Below are 19341 nucleotides of genomic sequence, written 5' to 3' on the forward strand. Positions count from 1 at the left end.
CAAACCAGAGTCCAAGTCAGTAACTACTGTCTCAAGAGATAAAGTGGTTTCCGAGCAGAGATCTCTGAGGCATTAGGATGGCAGTGCACAATGCTGGCATCTCTTACTGCAGCCCTGGGCTGAGGATCTGGGCTCATTCCCTGGAAAGGCCCAGTAAGAGAGCTCCCATTGCAATGGCTCATGGTCTGGATGCTTGAGAGGCCAGAAAGGGTCCTACAGAGCTTTCTGTGCCCAGCCAGGGGAGGCACAGGGTGAGAGGATGTCCTGGGGCGGCCTGGCCCGGGCAGGGAGCAGCTCTGCCCCAGGGTGGCACCTCCAGGGACATCTTGGCACCCCCAGGATGAGATGGGATGAGGATGGAGGTTTAGGCACCCAGCCTGGGCTGGGGTGAGGAGGGGCAGGGGTCTGCATGCTGACTCACATGTACTAGTTCACCTGGGTTGGAGAGCCGTTGTGGCTTCAGTCTGCAGGCCAGTCCCACTTGCATTATCTAAATCAGTTTGCAAAGGGATAATTTAATGAAGGATTCTTAAGGTTTATCCCAGGGACTGATCTAGACCTCATTTATACCCTAAAACAAGCCCGGGCCCTCCCCCATTTGTTCATTTTACCTGATCAGAGTTCAGAGCAGAGTTTATCAGGGTGAAGCAATAAAAGCTCCTTCTGTAAAAGGCAGAGCCCTCCAACAGACCCATCCAGGTCAGCCTGCCTAAGCCTTGCCTGAGCATGAGAAAATCCACATCCAAAGAGCCGGCAGGCACAGGTGAGCAGGGCAGGCACTCACCTTGTAGGCAATGCTGTTGAGAACCTTCATGGCCAGGTCGGACACGTCGGGATAGGGGTCAGCAGCCAAGTGAAGCAGCACTCTCCAAATTTGGGTATAAACACTGTTGAAACTCACACCTAGGAAAACAAAAACCACAACAAACCCCAAAGCCCTGCAGCACATGACAATCCATCAGCTCCAGTTCTTTGATCTGATGTGAGAAAATTCATTAGAACTCGGAACAACCTGATGGCATCTCGGGGAACATCAAGAGAGGAGCTCACAAACATCCCACATGGGCATTCTGCCTCCCTTTTGCCTGGCTGTGAACTCTGCAAGGGCTTGTGAAATCAAAGTGGGAGGAAGCAAAATAAATTAAAGACTCCCTAAATCATCTCCAGTCAAACTCCTGCTTTTCCAGGCTCCTGAAGCAAATCACCTGGAAAGGCCAAGTGGAAAATGTCTGAAATACTGAATGGGGTAAACCCACAGTTACTGCCCTATACTGTGGTGAGATTTTTATTGAATTCTCCGGGGGTTTGCACACTCTACAAGTTTAGTAAGTGTTTAAAGCAAAGCTTTAGGAGTGGAGCCCTCAGGAAGCAGCGAGTCCAGCTCAGTCTTTCCTACTGACATTTGTATCAATTCCTCCAATTTGTTATTTAATGAGCCCATCAGCTGTTCGGTATTTCGGCAGAAGGGACTGACAGATTCAAAGTACAAATCAAATTAATAAGCACTTGCAACAACTGACAAATTCCTGTGAACATTTTATTTTGCTGCTTTTGGGGGAGAATTTGTTGTTCTGCCTCCGACCCTGCCGGTGCCTGATCGTGCAACGCCCCGGCTGGGAGTGCAGCCATTTGGACAATGTTAAAGTGGTTGCACTAACAACAAAAAAGAGCTAAAATAGAGATTTCAGATGAGTCACAATCGGTGCTAAATGACAGATCAAGCTGTTACTGCTTTTCCTCTCGTGTTTCTGGAGGCATCTAAATATAAAGTTGGGAGGAGAGGGCCCCTTGGTCACCAGGCAGCTCCTCACCTGGCACAGCCACACCTGGTCCCTGCAGCAGCACAGCAGGCTGGGGCACAGCAGGTCTGAGCTCCAGGGGGCTGCAGGCTGCCCTTGGGCTGAAGGGGGAACCCTGCTCTGCCCCAGGTGCCCAGAGTGGGACAGACCACTGCAAAGGGCCAAGGCAGCCCCCAGACCCAGCTCCTCCCTCTCAGCCCCTGCAGAGGGGCTCTGTCCCACCCAAAGGATGCTCCAAGTGATGTCTGCTGACATTTGCACCTGGGAATCTCACAAGGGAGCACCTGGACCGTGCTGTTTGTGTGCTGGGGGTGACCATGCAGAGCCTGCAGCTGATCCCAACCTTCCCAGGGACAAACCAGAGAATCCTACAGAGCTTGGGCTGGGGGGGACCCCAAAGCCTGTTCCACACCTTCCACCATCCCAGGTTACTCCAGCCTAGCCTTGGGCACTGCCAGGGATCCAGGGGCACCCACAGCTTCTCTGTGGGAAGGATTTCTCCCCAATACCCCATGTAACCCTTCCCTCTGGCCATGGAAACCATTCCCCCTTTTCCTGGCACTCCAGGCCCTTGTAGAAATCCCCTCCCCGGCTCTCCTGGAGCCCCTTCAGGCACTGGCAAGGCTGTAAAACCTCTAACAATGTAAATTGTTATAAGGCTGTAAATTGTAAGGGCCATAAACATATATTTATGTAATATTGTATAATATTTATATAATACAGTAAAATTGCAAAGGCTGTAAATGTATAACAATGTTAAATCCTGGAAGCTTCTATTACCAAGCAAAGAAAAACTGGAGGGGGAAGGATGAAGCACAAGAAGGGAGAGAGGCAAAGTGCTACAAGGTGTGGGAGGAAGAAAGGCTCAGCTCGTGAAGCAGCAGCCAGGTAATGTCTGAGGTGTGCCCAGAGCTGTGCCCAGAGCTCTGCCTCCCACACTCCAGCCTCTTACATAAGGGCCACTGGGAAATCTGGATGCCTTCAATTCTTTAAAGCCCTTGAAAAGAGAGTAAAAGCAAAGGGAGAGGGGGAAGAGTGAGGGGGGCGCCCAGCTGATTTCCCAGGGGCCCTGGTAAGCACCTCGATCACAGAGCAAGAAACCCAGCGGCACTTTTTATACATCTGAGTGTCAGGGAAAAAGCAGACTTTCAGCAGAACTGTGCCAGTGCAATTCCCCCTTCACCTGGCAGCCTTTGAGGAGAACACAGGGAATTTCTCCAAAGGCACCCGGGGCTCAGGGCTGCTGCTCTTTCCTGCTGCCATCAGCCCACTGCCAGAGCAGGAGTGACACTTGTGACACTGCTCCCTGCCAGATCCTGAGCTCCAGTCCCTGGGAAAGGCAGCAGCAGGAGGAACAGCAGCTCCATCTCACCTCCAGGGCCCCAGTGCCCAAAGTGTCCCCGAGATGCAAACCAGGAGCTGAGCAGGGCTGGCACTGACGGAAGCAGACAGCTCTGTAATTAGTCACTGACTCCCAGCCAGCTCAGTGCACCTTGCAGGTGGACTCGTGTTTACAAAACCATCCTTCTCTGCTAAGAATGGCAAAAATAAACTGCCTGCCTTTCCCTGAGCTGGATTTTCCCTGCACACGTGGGGTCCAGCTCACCTGTGAGCCCTGAGGCCAGGCTGGGCTCCAGCAGCTCCAGGGAGAGCACAGTGCCTGCAAACCCCACCGCTTTACTGTGTCTTTATTTATTCCCTTTGCTTTGCCAGCCTGGGACAGAGCTTCTTTCCAAGCCCCTGTAAAAATCTCTGCAGCGGTTTGAAGCCCCACAGATGGGGCAGCAAAGCCAGACCAAGGCTGCTCCCTGCTCCCAGCTCAGCTCCTGGGCAGGGAGCAGAATGAAACCCTCACACAGCACACAGGTAATGCTGTGCAGGGAAATGCAGCTGAAATATTCCAGGCTGAACAGCCCTGAGGATGTGGGGAGCTGCTTCTCCTCAGTGCCAACCACAGGTGCTCAGTGTGCGTGCCATGAACCCCTCCTGCCAGGAGGGACCCCAGGTGAAGGGGACAGGAGCAGCTCCACAGGAGCCAGGAGCAGCTCAGCAGAAGGAATTCCCCAGGGCAGGCACCAGCAGCAGGGACACAGCCCCCTCTGAGCAGCCCCAAACTGAGCAGCAGTTCCCATTTTCAAACCCCACCCAAATGCCTGGGTTTTGCTGCTGTGCCTGTTCCCGCTGCACACGCTGCTGGCTGACCAGCTCCTCCTCATTAACACAGAGCAGGAGGCTCCCCTGCCCCAGTTCTCTCTGTTTCCTGCACCTCAGTGTCCACATCCCCCTCTGCCCTCCTCATCCTCGCTGCAGCCACCTCCGCCGTCTCTGAGGCACGCCCTGGCAAGTGGCAAACAGCTCTCCACCCCCAGCCTCTGCTGCTGGAGCCGACAACAATTCCCCAGCATTCCATGGCTCCCAGATTTACTTTCCTCTTTCTTTGATCACTCCTTAAGATAATCTTTCCAGCCAAGCTCTCTGTGGGACAAAGGCTTTCATGGAGCAGTTTGGATATGAATAATCAGCCCCGAGGTATGCAAACCCCCATCTTAATTCCATCCCTTTTTCTATCTTAAAGCTGAACATTTCCAGGACACCAAGATTAATGAGTGGCTGTATGGAAAAGCAGCAAGGCTCAGCTTCCCTTCCAAAATGATGTCTTTGTTGACTAACCACAAACTGCCTCTTGCCAGCTGGAAAAGTGGGCCAGAAATAAATGTCTCTCCTGGTGCTGGCCTGTCTGGCCAAGGAGCAGCTGCCAGAGAACACAGAGCTCGGCTCAGAGCCTGTGTGGTGGCATTTGGGGAGCCACAACGGGCACATTTGGCCCACAGCTAGCCAAGGAACTGCTTGTAAATTGGGACAAGGAGGAATGGAGAGGTTCTCCTCAAGTTTTTGGGAAGAAGTCCATTGTATGGTGCCTCAGTGCCAGTGAAGAGGCTGATCCAGAACAATCTCTCACATGCCAGGTTCCTAAAGCTGCCAGAGGAGGTTGTGGTTGCCCCTGGATCCCTGGAAGGGTCCAAGACCAGCCTGGACAGGGCTTGGGGCACAGTGGAAGGTGTCCCTGCCATGGCAGGGGTGGCACTGGGTGGGCTTTGGGGTCCCTCCCAACCCAAACCATTCTGGAATAACCTAAACCATCCTGGAATTCTGTGATCAGTGAATCAGCCTAGGACAGGAATGCAGAGCACAGAACACAAACTGGGGCTGAAAAATTCTCCTTTCCCTTTTGCACACCAGATTTCTGCTCCACTTGGAGTCTCCCCACGTGCCCCAAATACCTTTCCCATTGCTCTGGCCATCTCAGATGCCTTACTGCAGAGCCAGAGCCCCATTTTCCCTCTCAGAAGACAAGAGCAGAGCACTGCACTCCCTGGCAGAGGCATTTCTGCAGAGCCACAGCCCCATTTTCCCTCTCAGAGGGCAAGAGCAGAGCACAGCACTCCCTGGCAGAGGCATTTCTGCAGAGCCACAGCCCCATTTTCCCTCTCAGAAGACAAGAGCAGAGCACAGCACTCCCTGGCAGAGGCATTTCTGCAGAGCCAGAGCCCCATTTTCTCTCTCAGAAGACAAGAGCAGAGCACAGCACTCCCTCAGGCCCAGGTGTCTGCTCCCCTGCAGCAGCTCAAGGCACATTAAGGAGCAGGGCCAGCCCGGGCTGCAGAGCTGAGGGGGTGGCTGGGGCTGGTGGCACCTCTCCTGGGGGAGCAGGAGACAGGGCTGGAGGATGGTGATGCCTCAGAAGGAATGAGAAAAGCCTGGCTTGCAGCAGGCAAATGGGGAGGTAATGGGATTCTGTGAGAGTCATGAATTTTAAACACTTCTCCAAGCTCCAGCTGGGCCTGAGCTCTTTGATGGATCAGGAATGAGGGAGGCCTTGGAGAGCTGCTCTCTCTTTCCAAAGTTCCCCTCACCACCTCCAGCTCCCCTCCAGAGCCCTTTCCAGCTGTGCTGCACAGCTCTGGTGAGACACACACCAGCCATCACTGGAAATGGGAAAACTCCAGTCCTAGCTCAAGATGGAGAGAAATTTCCTAACATCCCTGCCATGCTTCAGAAGATCCAATGTCATTACTGATAATCAAAAGCAAATTAACTGATCAAGTTCCTAATGAACTCATGATTTTAAACTGCCACAGGGGCTCAGCAATTACAATCCCTGAATCTTTCAGCCGGGGAGGGCCAAATCACAATTAATTCTCCCAGAAAACAGAGCAGGGAAAATGTTTCTTTGGTCAAGGCAAAGGTGATTTCTCCCTGAGTTACTCTCTTTGCACTGATTTGTGAAATATGGGCCCATTTAGTGATTAGAGAGGGAACACAGAGCCTTCCCCCAGCATTTCCCTGTGCATGCTGCTTTCCCTGGAAGGAGGCCATTCCAAAAGCCAGGTCCTTCTGCATGGTGCCTGTGGTGCTGTGCCAGAATGGCTCAGACTGTTTGAAAAGCTACAGGTGCTTCAAAGCCAAGCTGTTGTGGCCCCCACATTTTTGGTGCCTGAATTCCCAACGGGATTTCACAGCAGCTCAGACCCGGAGCCAGCAGCTCCCAGTGCCACCCCTGTGCTGGGTGACCCGGGCACACAGGGCAGGGAGGGGAATGTCCTGGAGCCCCAGGGCAGGGCAGGGAGGTTTTGCTCACCGATGAGGGAGTTGAGGGACGAGTAGGAGCTGACTCTTCTCATCTTGTCGATGGTCTCGAAGGACAGGATGTACTCCTCGTTCTCAGGGCTGCCCAGCGTGCTGCTGGCACTGCTGCTCGTGCTCAGGTTCCCAGGGGAAAAGGCCACGGAGCTCCCAGCTGCCAGGACACAACAGCAGGTGCTGGAACCAGGACTGGCAGGAGAACCATTCTCACCCAGACAAAATAGCCCTTCCCTAAATCCTGCCACGCTCAGGGAAGGAGACCCCTCACCCAGGGGGCAAAGCCACAATTCCCCTTTTTCATACTGAAGGATTAAACACAGAACGGGCAAAAGATTGAGTTAAAAATCCACTTATGCCTGGAAGCCAGAAGGCACATTTTCAGTCCCCAAACACTCAGAAAATCAATGCTAAGGACCAGAAAATTGCAACTAATTATGAGGGAGCTCCTCATCCAGGTTGTGGGAGCTGGACAATTCGGGATGAAGCGCCAGCTGCAGCCTGGGCTGTGCACGGGGGCATGGGAGGTTCCCTGGCTGGCACAGGGGAGGTTCCCTGGCTGGCACAGGGGGCACAGGGGAGGTTCCCTGGCTGTGCACTGGGGCATAGGACGTTCCCTGGCTGGCACAGGGGGCAGGGGGAGTGCCCTGGCTGGGACAGGGGAGGTTCCCTGGCTGGCACAGGGGGCACAGGGGAGGTGCCCTGGCTGTGCACAGGGACATGGGACGTTCCCTGGCTGGCACAGGGGGCATAGGGAAGGTGCCCTGGCTGTGCACAGGGACATAGGACATTCCCTGGCTGTGCACAGGGAGCACAGGGGAGGTTCCCTGGCTGGCACAGGGACATGGGACGTTCCCTGGCTGGCCCAGGGGGCACAGGGGAGGTGCCCTGGCTGGCACAGGGACACAGGACATTCCCTGTCTGGCCCAGGGAGCACAGGGGAGGTGCCCTGTCTGGCACAGGGACACAGGACATTCCCTGGCTGGCACAGGGACACAGGGAGCTGCCTTACTCTCCTCGGTGAGGCTGAGGTTCTGCAGGCTCTTGTTGAGGCTCCTGGCGCTGGTGACGGCGCGGATGTTGCCGTAGGAGCTGACGGAGCGCAGCCGCGGCGTGCAGGGCCCGTCCCGCACCGGGGTCAGGCTCCCGCCCTCTGCAAGGCAAGGCAAGGGCAGCCTTGAGCAGCCTCTCTCTGAATGGGCAGGGGCTCCTGGTGAGCTGCAGCCAAGGCTGAGGTGGGGACTCAGTGCAGGATGGATTTCCCCAGTGTAACATCTCACAGGGCTCAACAGACACCAGGTGTCCCCTCCTTGTCCCCAGCATGGCACAACAGGGCTCTTTAATAAACCCCCACCCACAAGAAGCTCACTGTGTTGGGCAAACTCCTTAAATAATCCCCAAGTATTTCCAGGCCCTGGATCTCCTGGCCAGCCAAAGCCCAGCCCCACCTGGAGCAGCTGGAGAAGGGAGAGGGTAATTCTTCTCCTCCTCTATGAACTGCAAGGCCACGGTGCAGAAATTGCTCTCGTACTGAACCACCAGGTGACTCAGGGCCACCACCAGCTCCTGGGGAAAGAGCACAAGAAACATCTCATGAGAAACAAGGCACTGAGGGCAAACACTGACCAACACCGCTAGTGTGACTGGGTGGCCATCCAGGGGGGAAATTCTCCCTCAGTTCAAGGGCTGAGCTGCAGAAAGGCAGAGGGCTGTGTCTCACACCTGATTCCTCACAGCCTTTCCTGCCTGGCTCCCTCCCTTTGGAGCAACTGCCCTAGGGGAGCTGTCCCTGCCCAGGACAGCAGGGCTTGGCATGAGAGGAGCTTTAGGGTCCCTTCCAGCCCAAACCACCCTGGGGTTTGTGGCTGATTCTGACAGTCTGTCAGACTGATAAAATGCCACTGACCTGGCCCAGCCCACGGGGTGTGTGTGGCTCCCTCAGAGCCAGGGCTGTGCCAGGGCTGGGGGCACTGAGCCCCCATGGCACTGCCCAGCCCCTCCTGCCCAGCCCCTGGGAACAGCAGGCAGGAGACAGAGCTGCCTTTGGCTGCTGTCTCTGCTCAGGGACTGATCTCTCAAGGAGAGATTTATGAATCTCCCAGAGCATTCCGTGTGACACGCAGCTCCCTCCTGAATTAAACTGATTAAATGCTGGAACGAGACAACAGAAATGAATCTTTGCAATGCTGCTGACAACTGCCAGGGTGTTGATGTTCCACTAAAGTAAACACAAACATTAGGACACTTCAGAACAGCCCTCAAAAACAATCCAGAATGTCAAAAACCATTTAATGTACTATTGATGTACGATGGTGCCTCAGAAACTGTAGCTCTCCCAAAGCTGGGGAGGGTGGCAGCAGCTCTCTGGCCACAGAGAGCAGGCACAGACTTTCCCAGAAAAATCCTGGGAAGCTGGCTAAAAGCTGAGAGAAACTTAGAGGAAAAGAATTCAAACAATTATTATCTCTCTTTCTGCAACCACTGTTTATAGATATGGTTCTCTAGAGTGTGTTATTGATAGCCACCTATAGTGTGTGAAAAATTTTCACTTTGAGACCAACCAGGTCTTAGTTCCACCACTGTTTCTAGAAGAACCGTAGATTGCTAACAATAAAGTGTCTTTCATGCCTTCTGGACGATGGAGTCAATAATTATTACCTGGCTGGGGGTTTGCTACCACAGGAGAGCCACTGTGAGGGGTTTCAAGGCAGGGAGGCTTTTCCCTGGCCAGAGCTCCCTCATTCCCTGCACAGGCCGTGCCTCAGGGAGCAGGGGCAGCCCCAGAGCACAATCCCAGCACAGTTCCCAGCTGAAGGAGAGCTGTGGATCCCCTCACCTTGCGCACCATGGGGCTGCCATCGTTGATGAGCTGGGCCAGCATCATGGCCACGTTGTGGTCGATGGTGGTCGAGTGGTCCGTGCGCTCTGCCGAGTTCCCCACGAAGGTGCCCAGGGCAAAAACTGCAGCACAGCGAACCTGGGGGCACAAAGAACAGCCCTGCCTGTCCCCTCTGGGCCTCAGTTATCCCCACACACAGCAGCACTGCAAACCTGAGCTGCTGGGTCTGTGCTCAAACCTGAGCTGCTGGGTCAGGGCTGCAAACCTGAGTTTCATAAAACACGTTTTATGAAAAATCTTTTCTTTAAGATTTCTTCTCGTGAGAAGCTGAGAGGCCTCAGGAGCAAAATGTAAACATTGATTATCTGCTGCTGTGGAATGCGACAGATGCATCTGTGATTGGTCTCATGTGGTTGTTTCTAATTAATGGCCAATAACAGTCAGCTGTCCGTACTGTCTCGGTCAGTCCCAAGCCTTTGTTATTCATTCCTTTTCTACTCTCAGCCAGCCTTCTTGATTAAATCCTTTCTGCTATTCTTTTAGTATAGTTTGAATATAATATATAACACAAAATAATAAATCAAGCCTTCTGAAACATGGAGTCAGATCCTCATCTCTTCCCTTGTCCTGGGACCCCTGTGAACACCGTCACACCTGAGCTGCTGGGTCAGGGGAGGCCCTGGGGAGCAGCAGCCCCAGCAGCCTCAGCAAACTCAGTTTTAAGCATCCACAGATGCAGGATATGGTTAACTTCCCAGAATACTCAGTGACCTTCCCATGGGTGGCTCTTCCACTTGGTGCTGCCTTGAATATTAATTAACAGGAATTAGGTACACACAGCCCCTGTTGGGATGTGGATCTTTTACAGGAGTGCTGACTACAGTCTTCAGTTATGGGCTTAGATGATGGAAAAATGGAGAAAAATCAGGGAGAGTTTTGGAAAGCCACCTCACCTGTGCAGAAACAGTGCTCTGAAAGTGGGGAGGACGGGGCCAGGGACAAGAAGAGGAGGAGGATGACAGAGCTGGATGTGGAGGGGATCTCATCCCCAATCCCTGCACGTTACCAGAGCTGTCTGTCTCAGCTCCCTTCTCCCAGGGTGTGCTGGGTGTGCTGGGCTCTGTCAGTCACTGCCAGGCCCTGCACAATCCCTCCTCTCCTGGGAGTGCCACAGAGGTAAACCACAGCCAATTAAAGATGCATTTCCACAATGAGCAGGGGAGAATAGTTTTCTTACTTGGACAAAAAGACCAGAGGGATTTTTGCAAAACTCCCAGTGAGTTCTGGGACCACATTTTTAACAGCTTCTGATGCAAGGAAGCAAACACCATGGCACTGCAGTGCCCAGGTCCCGGGGGTTTGGGGCTCTGTGAACTCCCTCCACAGTTCCTTGGGAGCTCCTTTCCTAGGGTGATAAATTTTGATTTTTGGGCTTGTTTGATTTGCATCACCTTGCAGAAACAGCAGCAAGCTCCTTCTCTGAACCAGACACACAAACCCAAAGCTCAGAGCGCCCTGCTCTGCAGAACTCCAGCCCTGCCAGCTCCAGTGGGGCTCACAGGAGAGCTGGAGCTTTACCTCTGGGATTGGGTCCGACAGGAGGCTGTAGAGCTTCTCATGGGCGCTGTCTCTCACTCCACACCACCTGGCTGAGTCGAAGTTCTGCCAGATCCTGCCCAGACAAATGGCCACCCACTGCCTGAGGAGCGGGTGGGGATCGTTCAGCTGCTCCAGGCAGATCGCTATCAGGTTCCCCTGCAGGCACGCCTCCTGCAACACAAACCGAGCCTTTTGTTTGGGATGACAGCTTCCCACCCCGTCCCCGCACAACGAGACTGTTTCTGAAGGAGTCAGGAAGCCAAGAGAAAATAATCGTTGAGTGGTTCCAGACTGATTTTGTTACAGACACCAGCAGCACGAAGGGAAAGGCAGCTAGAGCTGGTTAGATAGCTGAGCATTAAAATGCTTTCTGCAATGCATAAAGCTTGGTTTTTCCTCTTTGGAAACGTTCCTTGCACCTGTGAGAGCCCCGGGGTTTATGGCTCAATGCACAGAGCATTCCCAGCCATCAGGACAGCACCAGAACCCTTCCTGTGCCAGTGGCTGTGCAGGGACCCTGTCCTTGTCCCCCACTGCCAGGTGCTGGGTACAGAATGCCTGTCACATCTCCAGGCCAATTCTTCTCTTCATCCACACAGAAATAACAAAAACCAACGTCCCAGTTCTGTTTCCAAGCTCAGGTTTAGTGCAAGCCAGGACAGCTGCACAAATCCAGGCACGAGGCACAGAGAGGTGGCAGAGGATGATGAGGGGAAGGGCTCTGGGACTCACCTGCCCTGTGTTGTAGTTGTTGACAATCACAGCCAGGATGAACGCTGTCATGGTCCTGTGCTCAGCCTGAAAACAGCACAGAGTGAGCTGAGCTGGGGGCAGAACAGCCACAGTCCACCCTCCAACAGGGCATCAGCCCCAGAGCAGGTTGTGCCATGGGAAAGAATGAGAAAATCCCAGCTTTCCTTCCCATTTCTAGGCCCTGTTACACCCCAGCATGCTCCCAGCCAGCTCTGGGGAGACCCCAAACACCCTTATGGGAACCCAGCTGCTGCAGAGGGAATTGCCAGAGCTGTGGGGCAGTTCCCTGCTCCAGCAGGCACCTGGAGCCCCAGCTGCAACCCCCTGCTTTGAGAAGCCCAGAGCAGTTTGTACAGCCCAGCTCTGGGTGCCACTGCAGGGGAGGCAGCCCCACATGGCACCAGAACTGCAGAACACCAGCTAAAACAGGCAAGGAAATGCCAAAGAGCCTGAATAAATGTGACTTGTCCTTACTGGCATGTAGGGGTCTGCCAGGACTGAGAGGAAATACTTGTGCCCATTGTCCTTCACCAGGTCAGCCTGGCACGACTGAAAGAGAGACAAGGAAAGCACAGTGAGAACCACAACACACACATTCCTTCCTCCAATGACCCACAAACCTTCCATTTCTCATTTTTCTCCCACCTTGTTTCCATTTGAGAAGCCAGATGAAGCTCAAGCCCTTCCTGTGGGCTGCACCAGACAAGGGGCAGGGCAGGGAAGCCTCTGGCACTGCCAGAGTGCCACAGACAGCAGGAAATGGGAGCCCTGTGTGGGCAGGAGCCAGAGCAGCCACGTCTGGGGCACGCTGAACCTCCCCAGGAATTTGTGTGTCCCACCAGAGGCAGCGCAGCCCCTGGGGGCACAGGGGGAACTCATGGCTGGGCTGACACACCAGTTCAGGCTCCACTTCTGGGGTCACTCTGAGAGGATCCACGTGCAGAAAGTGAAAATGGAAAGGAGGAAACCCTGACTTGGCACAGCTCCCCGTGGCACGGGACAGGATCATGCATTTTTCATCAGGAGGAGAAGGGGAAGGAGGGAACTGATTGCTGAAAGGGGAGGGGGGTGGCAAGGCAGAGATGCAAGGGAATATTTTAGTGCTGAGGAGAGGGAAGCTGCTGGTTTGGCAGAGGCAGGAGCAGAGGGCCTGGACTGCTGCCAGGCTGCAGCTACAGGAGAGGCTTCCCCGAGCCCTGCTCAGCCCAGGCTGCTCTCAGAGCCTGCCAGGGTCAGCACCGTGTGCTCCTCACACAGAAACAGCTCCTGGGCAGGCAGAGGCTCAGCAGGAGTACGAAAACATGGGCTTGGATTATCACTACTGCTACCTCGAGGCTAGTTAGTAAGCTGAGAACTAGTAAGGTTAGGGGTGAAACTGCTGGCACTGTGGGGAACAAGGCTGCTGTGGGTGCAGAGATGAGCTGGATGGGAAGGTGGCCTGCAGTGAGCTTGGCTGTCAGGCATTCCCCCAGTGCTAATGGGAGAATGAGCAGGCTTGTTGTCTCCATTAGAATAAGGGCAGGCATTAGTGGGGTGGGGGTGCCTTCCCCCTGGACAGCAGCACAGGGAGCTGCCCAGGCCACCCTGCTGCCCTGGGGCTCAGGAGGGAGCAGGAACACACCTGAACCCCTCCATGCTGGCAACACAGGGCAGCCCAGCAGCACTGACACCTCCTCCTGCTCCTGCTGAGGGAATAAACAGCTCCTGTGGCAGTGGGAGCACAGCCTGACCCAGCCAGGCTCACAGCACATATTCTGCTTGCAGGGAGCTGCTGCCTGTGCCCCCCCAGCAGCATCCTCAGCACCTCCTCCTGCTCCCTCCCACTCCCACCATGTGCTGCTGGAATGGGGGAGTGAAACAGCACAAAGAAACCCAAACCCACCCGTTCAGAGTGGTGTTTTGGTGTGTTTTGCTGTAAAGCTCAGCCTACTAACAAGTGAGGCAGTGCCAGAGCATGGGAGGGAAGGTGTGAGGGGCAGGACAGCACATGGGAATCACACCTGAGCCCTGCACACACCTGGGGCTGAGGCACCACGAATGAGCTTTCCAGAAGAGCTCTGAGATGAATAGTTCTCATTTTCTTTGCTTTCCCAAATCCTCTTAGGATGTTAATGAAAATATTGTTATAAAACTAAACCTGACAATGCTGGATCAACAGCAGGAAAACCTTCACGAATTCAGTGCTGTGCTCCATACTGAAGTGCAGGAGAGACACAAAAATAACCCCCAAAGAGGAGAGATCCAACATCCACAGCAGTTCAGACATTCTACGTGGACTTCCAATTGTGCCTGAACGAACGTGAGCACCTCTCCTAACAATTGTACAGTGCTCCACTAATTGCACCCCCAAACCACTGAGTCAGAGACAGCACTCCACAAATTCACCTGCAGTCACTCACCAGCTGCACTGTTCATGTGCAAGCCCAGCAGCAGAGCTGTGCCTGGGGCAGGAATACTCACACTGTCCACTGCCAGGATCTTGGCCCAGATGAACACCAGGAGAGGCCTCAGCTCACGGGCTGAGCTCTGCAGCAGCTTCAGCACATAGGGGAAGATGCCAACAGAGAGGGCCTGGAGGGAGAGAGCAAATCCCTGTCAGTAAAACCCAAATCCCTCAGCAGGGCCCAGGGTGCAGCATTGTTACAGACACAGCTGAGAAACCTGCTAGGAAATAATTCCCCAAAAAGAGGGGATCCCCAGTGTTTGTCTGTTGTTATTTTCACCCTGAATGGCAGCAGGTACTTCCAGACTCGTTTGGTCCATGGAGACCCTGAGTTAACCCAGCCCAGCCTCCTCTCCTCACACCTGGGCTGTTTCGTGCTCCTCATCCTCACCTCCCTCAGCCCTGCTGCCTCTCCCAACTCAACACAGAGTTCAGGAATCCCAGCCTTCCCTCTGGGAATTACCAGGTCTCTCCAGGAGGAGGTAAAGCCCAGCACTACAAAGTGCCATCACTGAGCTGCTCCAGGACCAGCTGCTGCTTCATCTTCATCACTTTTATCATCAAACAGCTCCATTTACGAGAGTGCTTTAAACTGCTCCTGTTTAATTCTTATTTATGCTCCACACTGTGCTGCCACTTTGCAAACTGCAGAATGCAGCTGCTGCCTGCTCACAAGAGCTTGTAAAACCCAGACACCAAACAGATCAAGGAGGAGAAGAAAATGATGCAGCCAGTAAGCCGAAAGAACACATAATAAACGCATGTGCTTTTGTTGGCTATTTATTTTATATATTTCCTCCTGGTTTGTCCCTGACGTTATTTCCCACTCAGCTGCTCCCTGGGAGCTCCCCTGGCTGCACTGGGCAGGGTGTGATGAAGACGAGCCCGTGTGACACTGTGACACCTCTCCCTTTCCCAGCTCACTGTCAGGGCTGTGCTGTGCTGCCCAGCTCCCTGCCCTCAGGCAGCAGGCACCCATCACCCTGCAGGGCACAGGGAGGGAGGGATGGAGCCCACGGGCAGCCCCCACGCACCAGACTGACAGCCCAGGGCCCCAGGTCCAGGAACCTGCCCAGCAGATCCAGCGCTCGCAGCCGGTGCACCTGGCTCAGCAGCACCTGCAGGGACAGCAAGGGACAAGGGGTCACTGCTGGGGGGACAGCAAACAGGACAGCCCTACCAACATGATTGCATGGGAAAAGATTTTGGGAATATGAAACTGTGAGTGAGACTGAACTGAAAGCAAGCTTTGAGATCCCTCAGTTACTGAACAACTGGAAAGCAATGGTGTGGCCAGCTGAAGGTGATCCCCTTTTGATGGAACAACACCCTCTGCTTGCAGAGAGGCCCAAGGGTCAGAGCAGACCCTACAGCTTGGCAGAAGGGCCCAAAGAGGAGTTTTTAGGGTTTAAAATGTAACACAGTGTCGTAATGTAATGATTCTTATAGGCTGTGTGTAAATGCTATAGGATTTGTATTTTGTATTGGATTGGTTAGTGAGAATCAGAATATTCAGCACAGAAGATTTACTGTAACAGGAACCCCTCATTCTCTCTTTTACTCTTTCGTCTTCTCTCTTACTCCTTTACTCTTCCTCTCCTCCTTTTTACCACATTCTTGCCTTCTCTCTCTTTACCACTCTCTTTACTTCTCTTGGGCCTCTGACAGCCTGGCACCCTGCAATGCCCCTGTGCAGGGTCTCTGGCACCCTGCAATGCCCCTGTGCAGGATCTCTGACAGCCTGGCACCCTGCAATGCCCCTGTGCAGGGTCTCTGACAGCCTGGCACCCTGCAATGCCCCTGTGCAGGATCTCTGGCACCCTGCAATGCCCCTGTGCAGGGTCTCTGACAGCCTGGCACCCTGCAATGCCCCTGTGCAGGGTCTCTGACAGCCTGGCACCCTGCAATGCCCCTGTGCAGGATCTCTGGCACTCTGGCACCCAGCAATGTCCCTGGTGCAGCAATCCCTGAGGGTCCCAGCTGCCTTTCCCTGGTGGTTCCTGCAGCAGGAGCCAAGGGACAGCTCAGCCCAGGCTCCCTCTGCTCCCCAGGCTCAGGAGCACAGGGAGAGGCTTTGCTTTCCTTGGCAAATCAATAGCACAGACTTAAGAGGGAGCAAAAGGTCATGTTGGTCGTTAATAAAAATCTCATTAAAATGGAGTCTGACAACGCTAATGAGGTGGTGCTTTGCTGGCTTATACCTACCCTGGTGTGAAATATTAACAGATAGACTTGCAGTTCTTAATCTCCTTAACAGATGTAAGATATTGGAATGCAACGTTTAATCCTCAGTTTAAATTGAGGAACATCCTTCAGCATGGATCTCAGGGAAAGAGGCTCCTTGATTTACCTCCCCAATTCCATCCCCTCCTCAGTGTGTTTGCATGCTGCATATTGAAATGAGATTATTTTTCATGTTTAATACTGAAGAATAACTAAATTGCTTGGCTCACATCTCACACTCTGGGTGACTGGTACTGGGCACTGAGGTGGTGCAGGAAAAGTCCAGAAGGGAGCAGGGGGATGTGATAACTGCTGCTGTGGGCTCACTGAATATCAGAGCTCAGATCCCAGGACAGGTGACAGGAGAGAGGACTTTGGCCATCCTGCCCTGGCTGGCACCAGCCTATCCCATCAGGCAGCCCAGCAGTAACAGGGGCAGCACTGGGGATTGCAGCAGGAGCAGAGAGCAGGGGAGGCTGGGACAGGGCTGGGGCAGCAGCAGGAGCTGGCAGGGGGCACAGACATGGCACAGCTGGCACCCTGCAGCCTGCAGAGAAACTAAGGGACCCAAACTCTGTCAGGAAAGGGAACTGACTGCAAAGGATGCCTGGGGGAACCCCAGCTCCACACTCTGCCCTCTCAGCACATCCCCCCAGAGCACTCTGGGACTCACTGGGAAAGGCTCTGGTTTGCCACTGTCACCCCAAACAAAGCCCTGGCCTCGCAGGATTTCCCATTCCCAGCTCCCCAGTGGCTCTGCACAACACCCTGAGCCCAGGCTGAGACATTGCAGAGCCTGGGGGCAGCATGGGGGACATCTCTTTCATTCCATTATTCCTCCTGGTGGATGCTGGAGGTGCTGCTGTGCCACCCCCCACACCAGCCCTGCAGCACCAGGCAGAAATGGGGAGTTAATTCCACCCAACACCCAAATTAGGGACCAGCCAGGACACAGGGCCTCAGGGCCATGGCACAGGCTGTGTTTGAGCAGGCAGCTCCTCACAGAGGCAGGATGGAGTCAGGCCTGCAGTGTCTGTGCACAGGAGATGCCACAGAGTGAATCCCACAGGGATCAAAGCTGGCCAGGCTGTGTGTGCTGCTGCTGCTGCTCCCTCTCCCCGGGGTCTGAAACTCCCTCCCTTCCTGCCCTGGATCAGCTGGGTTTGGGTTCTCAGGATGCTCAGACCTGTTACCAGCCCATCTCATTGCGCTGCACAATTAACGTGCTATAATTATCACAACAATTACACTGTCCCGGCTCAGACTGCTCCAGGCAGGAACACAGGTTCCTTTGCCAGGTGACCTCTCAGTTCCACTGCAGTCACGCTCCTGCAGAGCCTGCTGGTGCCAAACAATCCCTTGGAAAGCAGCAAAGTTGGAGCTGGAGCACAATCCTGTCTGCCTCCATGGCAGTGACAGAGACAAACCACACATCTGCTTATCCACCTCATCTCCCAAGGCTTGGGAGACTCAGGAAATTAAAATCTGGTCCTGCAGAGATGGATGGTGCTGTCAGTCACAGGCCCAGCTGACAGGGAAGGGGACTGTCCTCCCAGATCCCTGGACAAGGAACATTCCTTTAAGAGAAAAGCTTTAAATTGTGCTGCCCACAGGTGCCTGGCTGGGATCTGTATTATTTCTGTCAGCACAAACTGCAGGGGAGGGGAGCCCAGAGCAGGCTGCAGATGACAGCTGCAATCCTGGCCCTGCCATGGAACGTCACCTCAAACACTGAGTTCTGCTTCCCCTGGATTTCCTCTCCTCCCAACACGAGAGCTCTGCCTCATCTGAGCAGTGTCCCCCACCCTGCAGCTGTGCAGAGCTGGGTGCTCCTGCAGCAGGGCTCCAGCCCCACAGCAAAGGGAGCTCCAGCCCCATAGCAGAGCTGGGTGCTCCTGCAGCAAGGCTCCAGCCCCACAGCAAAGGGAGCACTCCCCAGGCTGTACCAGAGGGATAAAAGACATTTCCAAACGATTTATGCTGCAGTAACTTCCACTTTCTGCGAATGGCAAGATAAAAGTCTCTGCCTGACAGAGCTGGGACACAGAGGAGGTGCCAGAGGAGGGACAAGGAAGATGTGCTGCTCTCAGAGAGGCAGCAGAGCCAGACATGGAGAGGCAGGGACACCCCTGGCATGGGCAGGGAGTGACAGGGACACCCTTGGGACAGGCAGGGACACCCCTGGCATGGACAGGAGGAGACAGGGACACCCCTGGCATGGACAGGAACACCCTTGGCATGGGCAGGGAGAGGCAGGGATCCCTCTGGCATGGGCAGGGAGTGACAGGGACACCCCTGGTACGGACAGGGAAAGGCAGGGACACCCGTGGCATGGGCAGGGACCCCCCTGGGACAGACAGGGAGAGGCAGGGACACTCCTGGCACAGACAGGACGCCCCTGCACAGACAGGGCCCCCCCCAGGCCCAGCACTGACCTGCAGCACGATGGGCAGCTGCTCCGGGGGGTTGCGGTTCTCCACGCCCATGGTCAGCCACACCTGGAATGCCGTGAGCTGCTCGGCGAAGAAGGGGCTGTGCTGGGGGAGCAGACAGGGACAGCAGCCTGGGTTAAACACCAGGGAGGGCAGGCAGGAGCTCTGACACCCCTGGCCCTCACTGTTTCCCAGGTTTGTGCTTCGGAGCTGACTCGTGTTTGCTCGGGCTTTCTAAAGGCGCAAAACCTCCCCAAAGACTGAGCAGACACACGTCCCTTAAATGTGGTGGGGAGAAGGAGGGAAGGGGAGAGAAAGGGGAAAAGTGAGCACAAAGGTCCTGGGGAAGCTGGCTGCTCTCCCCAGAGCAGCAGATGGAGCAGCAGAGGATTTATCTGCTCTGCAGAGGCCGTTTCACTCCTGCAGCAGCACTCAGAGCTGCCTCTGCCCCAGCCAGGGAGGCACAGCCCAGGTGCAATGAGAACAAATTCCTCATCCATCCATCCATCCATCCATCCATCCATCCATCCATCCATCCATCCATCCATCCATCCATCCATCCATCCATCCATCCATCCATCCATCCATCCATCCATCCATCCATCCATCCAT

General features: G+C 54.5%; 1 protein-coding gene across 2 annotated transcripts in view; it reads right to left on the reverse strand.

The window, feature by feature from the left end:
* Positions 1-19341, reverse strand: part of RPTOR (regulatory associated protein of MTOR complex 1) — a 102308-nt gene that overhangs the window by 34005 nt on the left and 48962 nt on the right. The window contains exons 11-22 of one of the 2 annotated variants that reach the window (XM_063176017.1): positions 18733-18834; positions 15109-15192; positions 14092-14202; positions 12106-12180; positions 11611-11676; positions 10858-11049; positions 9277-9417; positions 7889-8006; positions 7453-7593; positions 6439-6597; positions 785-903; positions 422-490 (exon numbers count right to left, since the gene is read on the reverse strand). In XM_063176017.1, the coding sequence (XP_063032087.1) occupies positions 422-490; positions 785-903; positions 6439-6597; positions 7453-7593; positions 7889-8006; positions 9277-9417; positions 10858-11049; positions 11611-11676; positions 12106-12180; positions 14092-14202; positions 15109-15192; positions 18733-18834 (1377 nt within the window). The remainder of the gene's footprint in view (positions 1-421; positions 491-784; positions 904-6438; positions 6598-7452; positions 7594-7888; positions 8007-9276; positions 9418-10857; positions 11050-11610; positions 11677-12105; positions 12181-14091; positions 14203-15108; positions 15193-18732; positions 18835-19341) is intronic. The other variant, XM_063176018.1, reaches the window with a different exon arrangement.

This window comes from Melospiza melodia, chromosome 24 (assembly GCF_035770615.1).
Source record: "Melospiza melodia melodia isolate bMelMel2 chromosome 24, bMelMel2.pri, whole genome shotgun sequence".
Lineage (NCBI taxonomy): Eukaryota > Metazoa > Chordata > Aves > Passeriformes > Passerellidae > Melospiza > Melospiza melodia.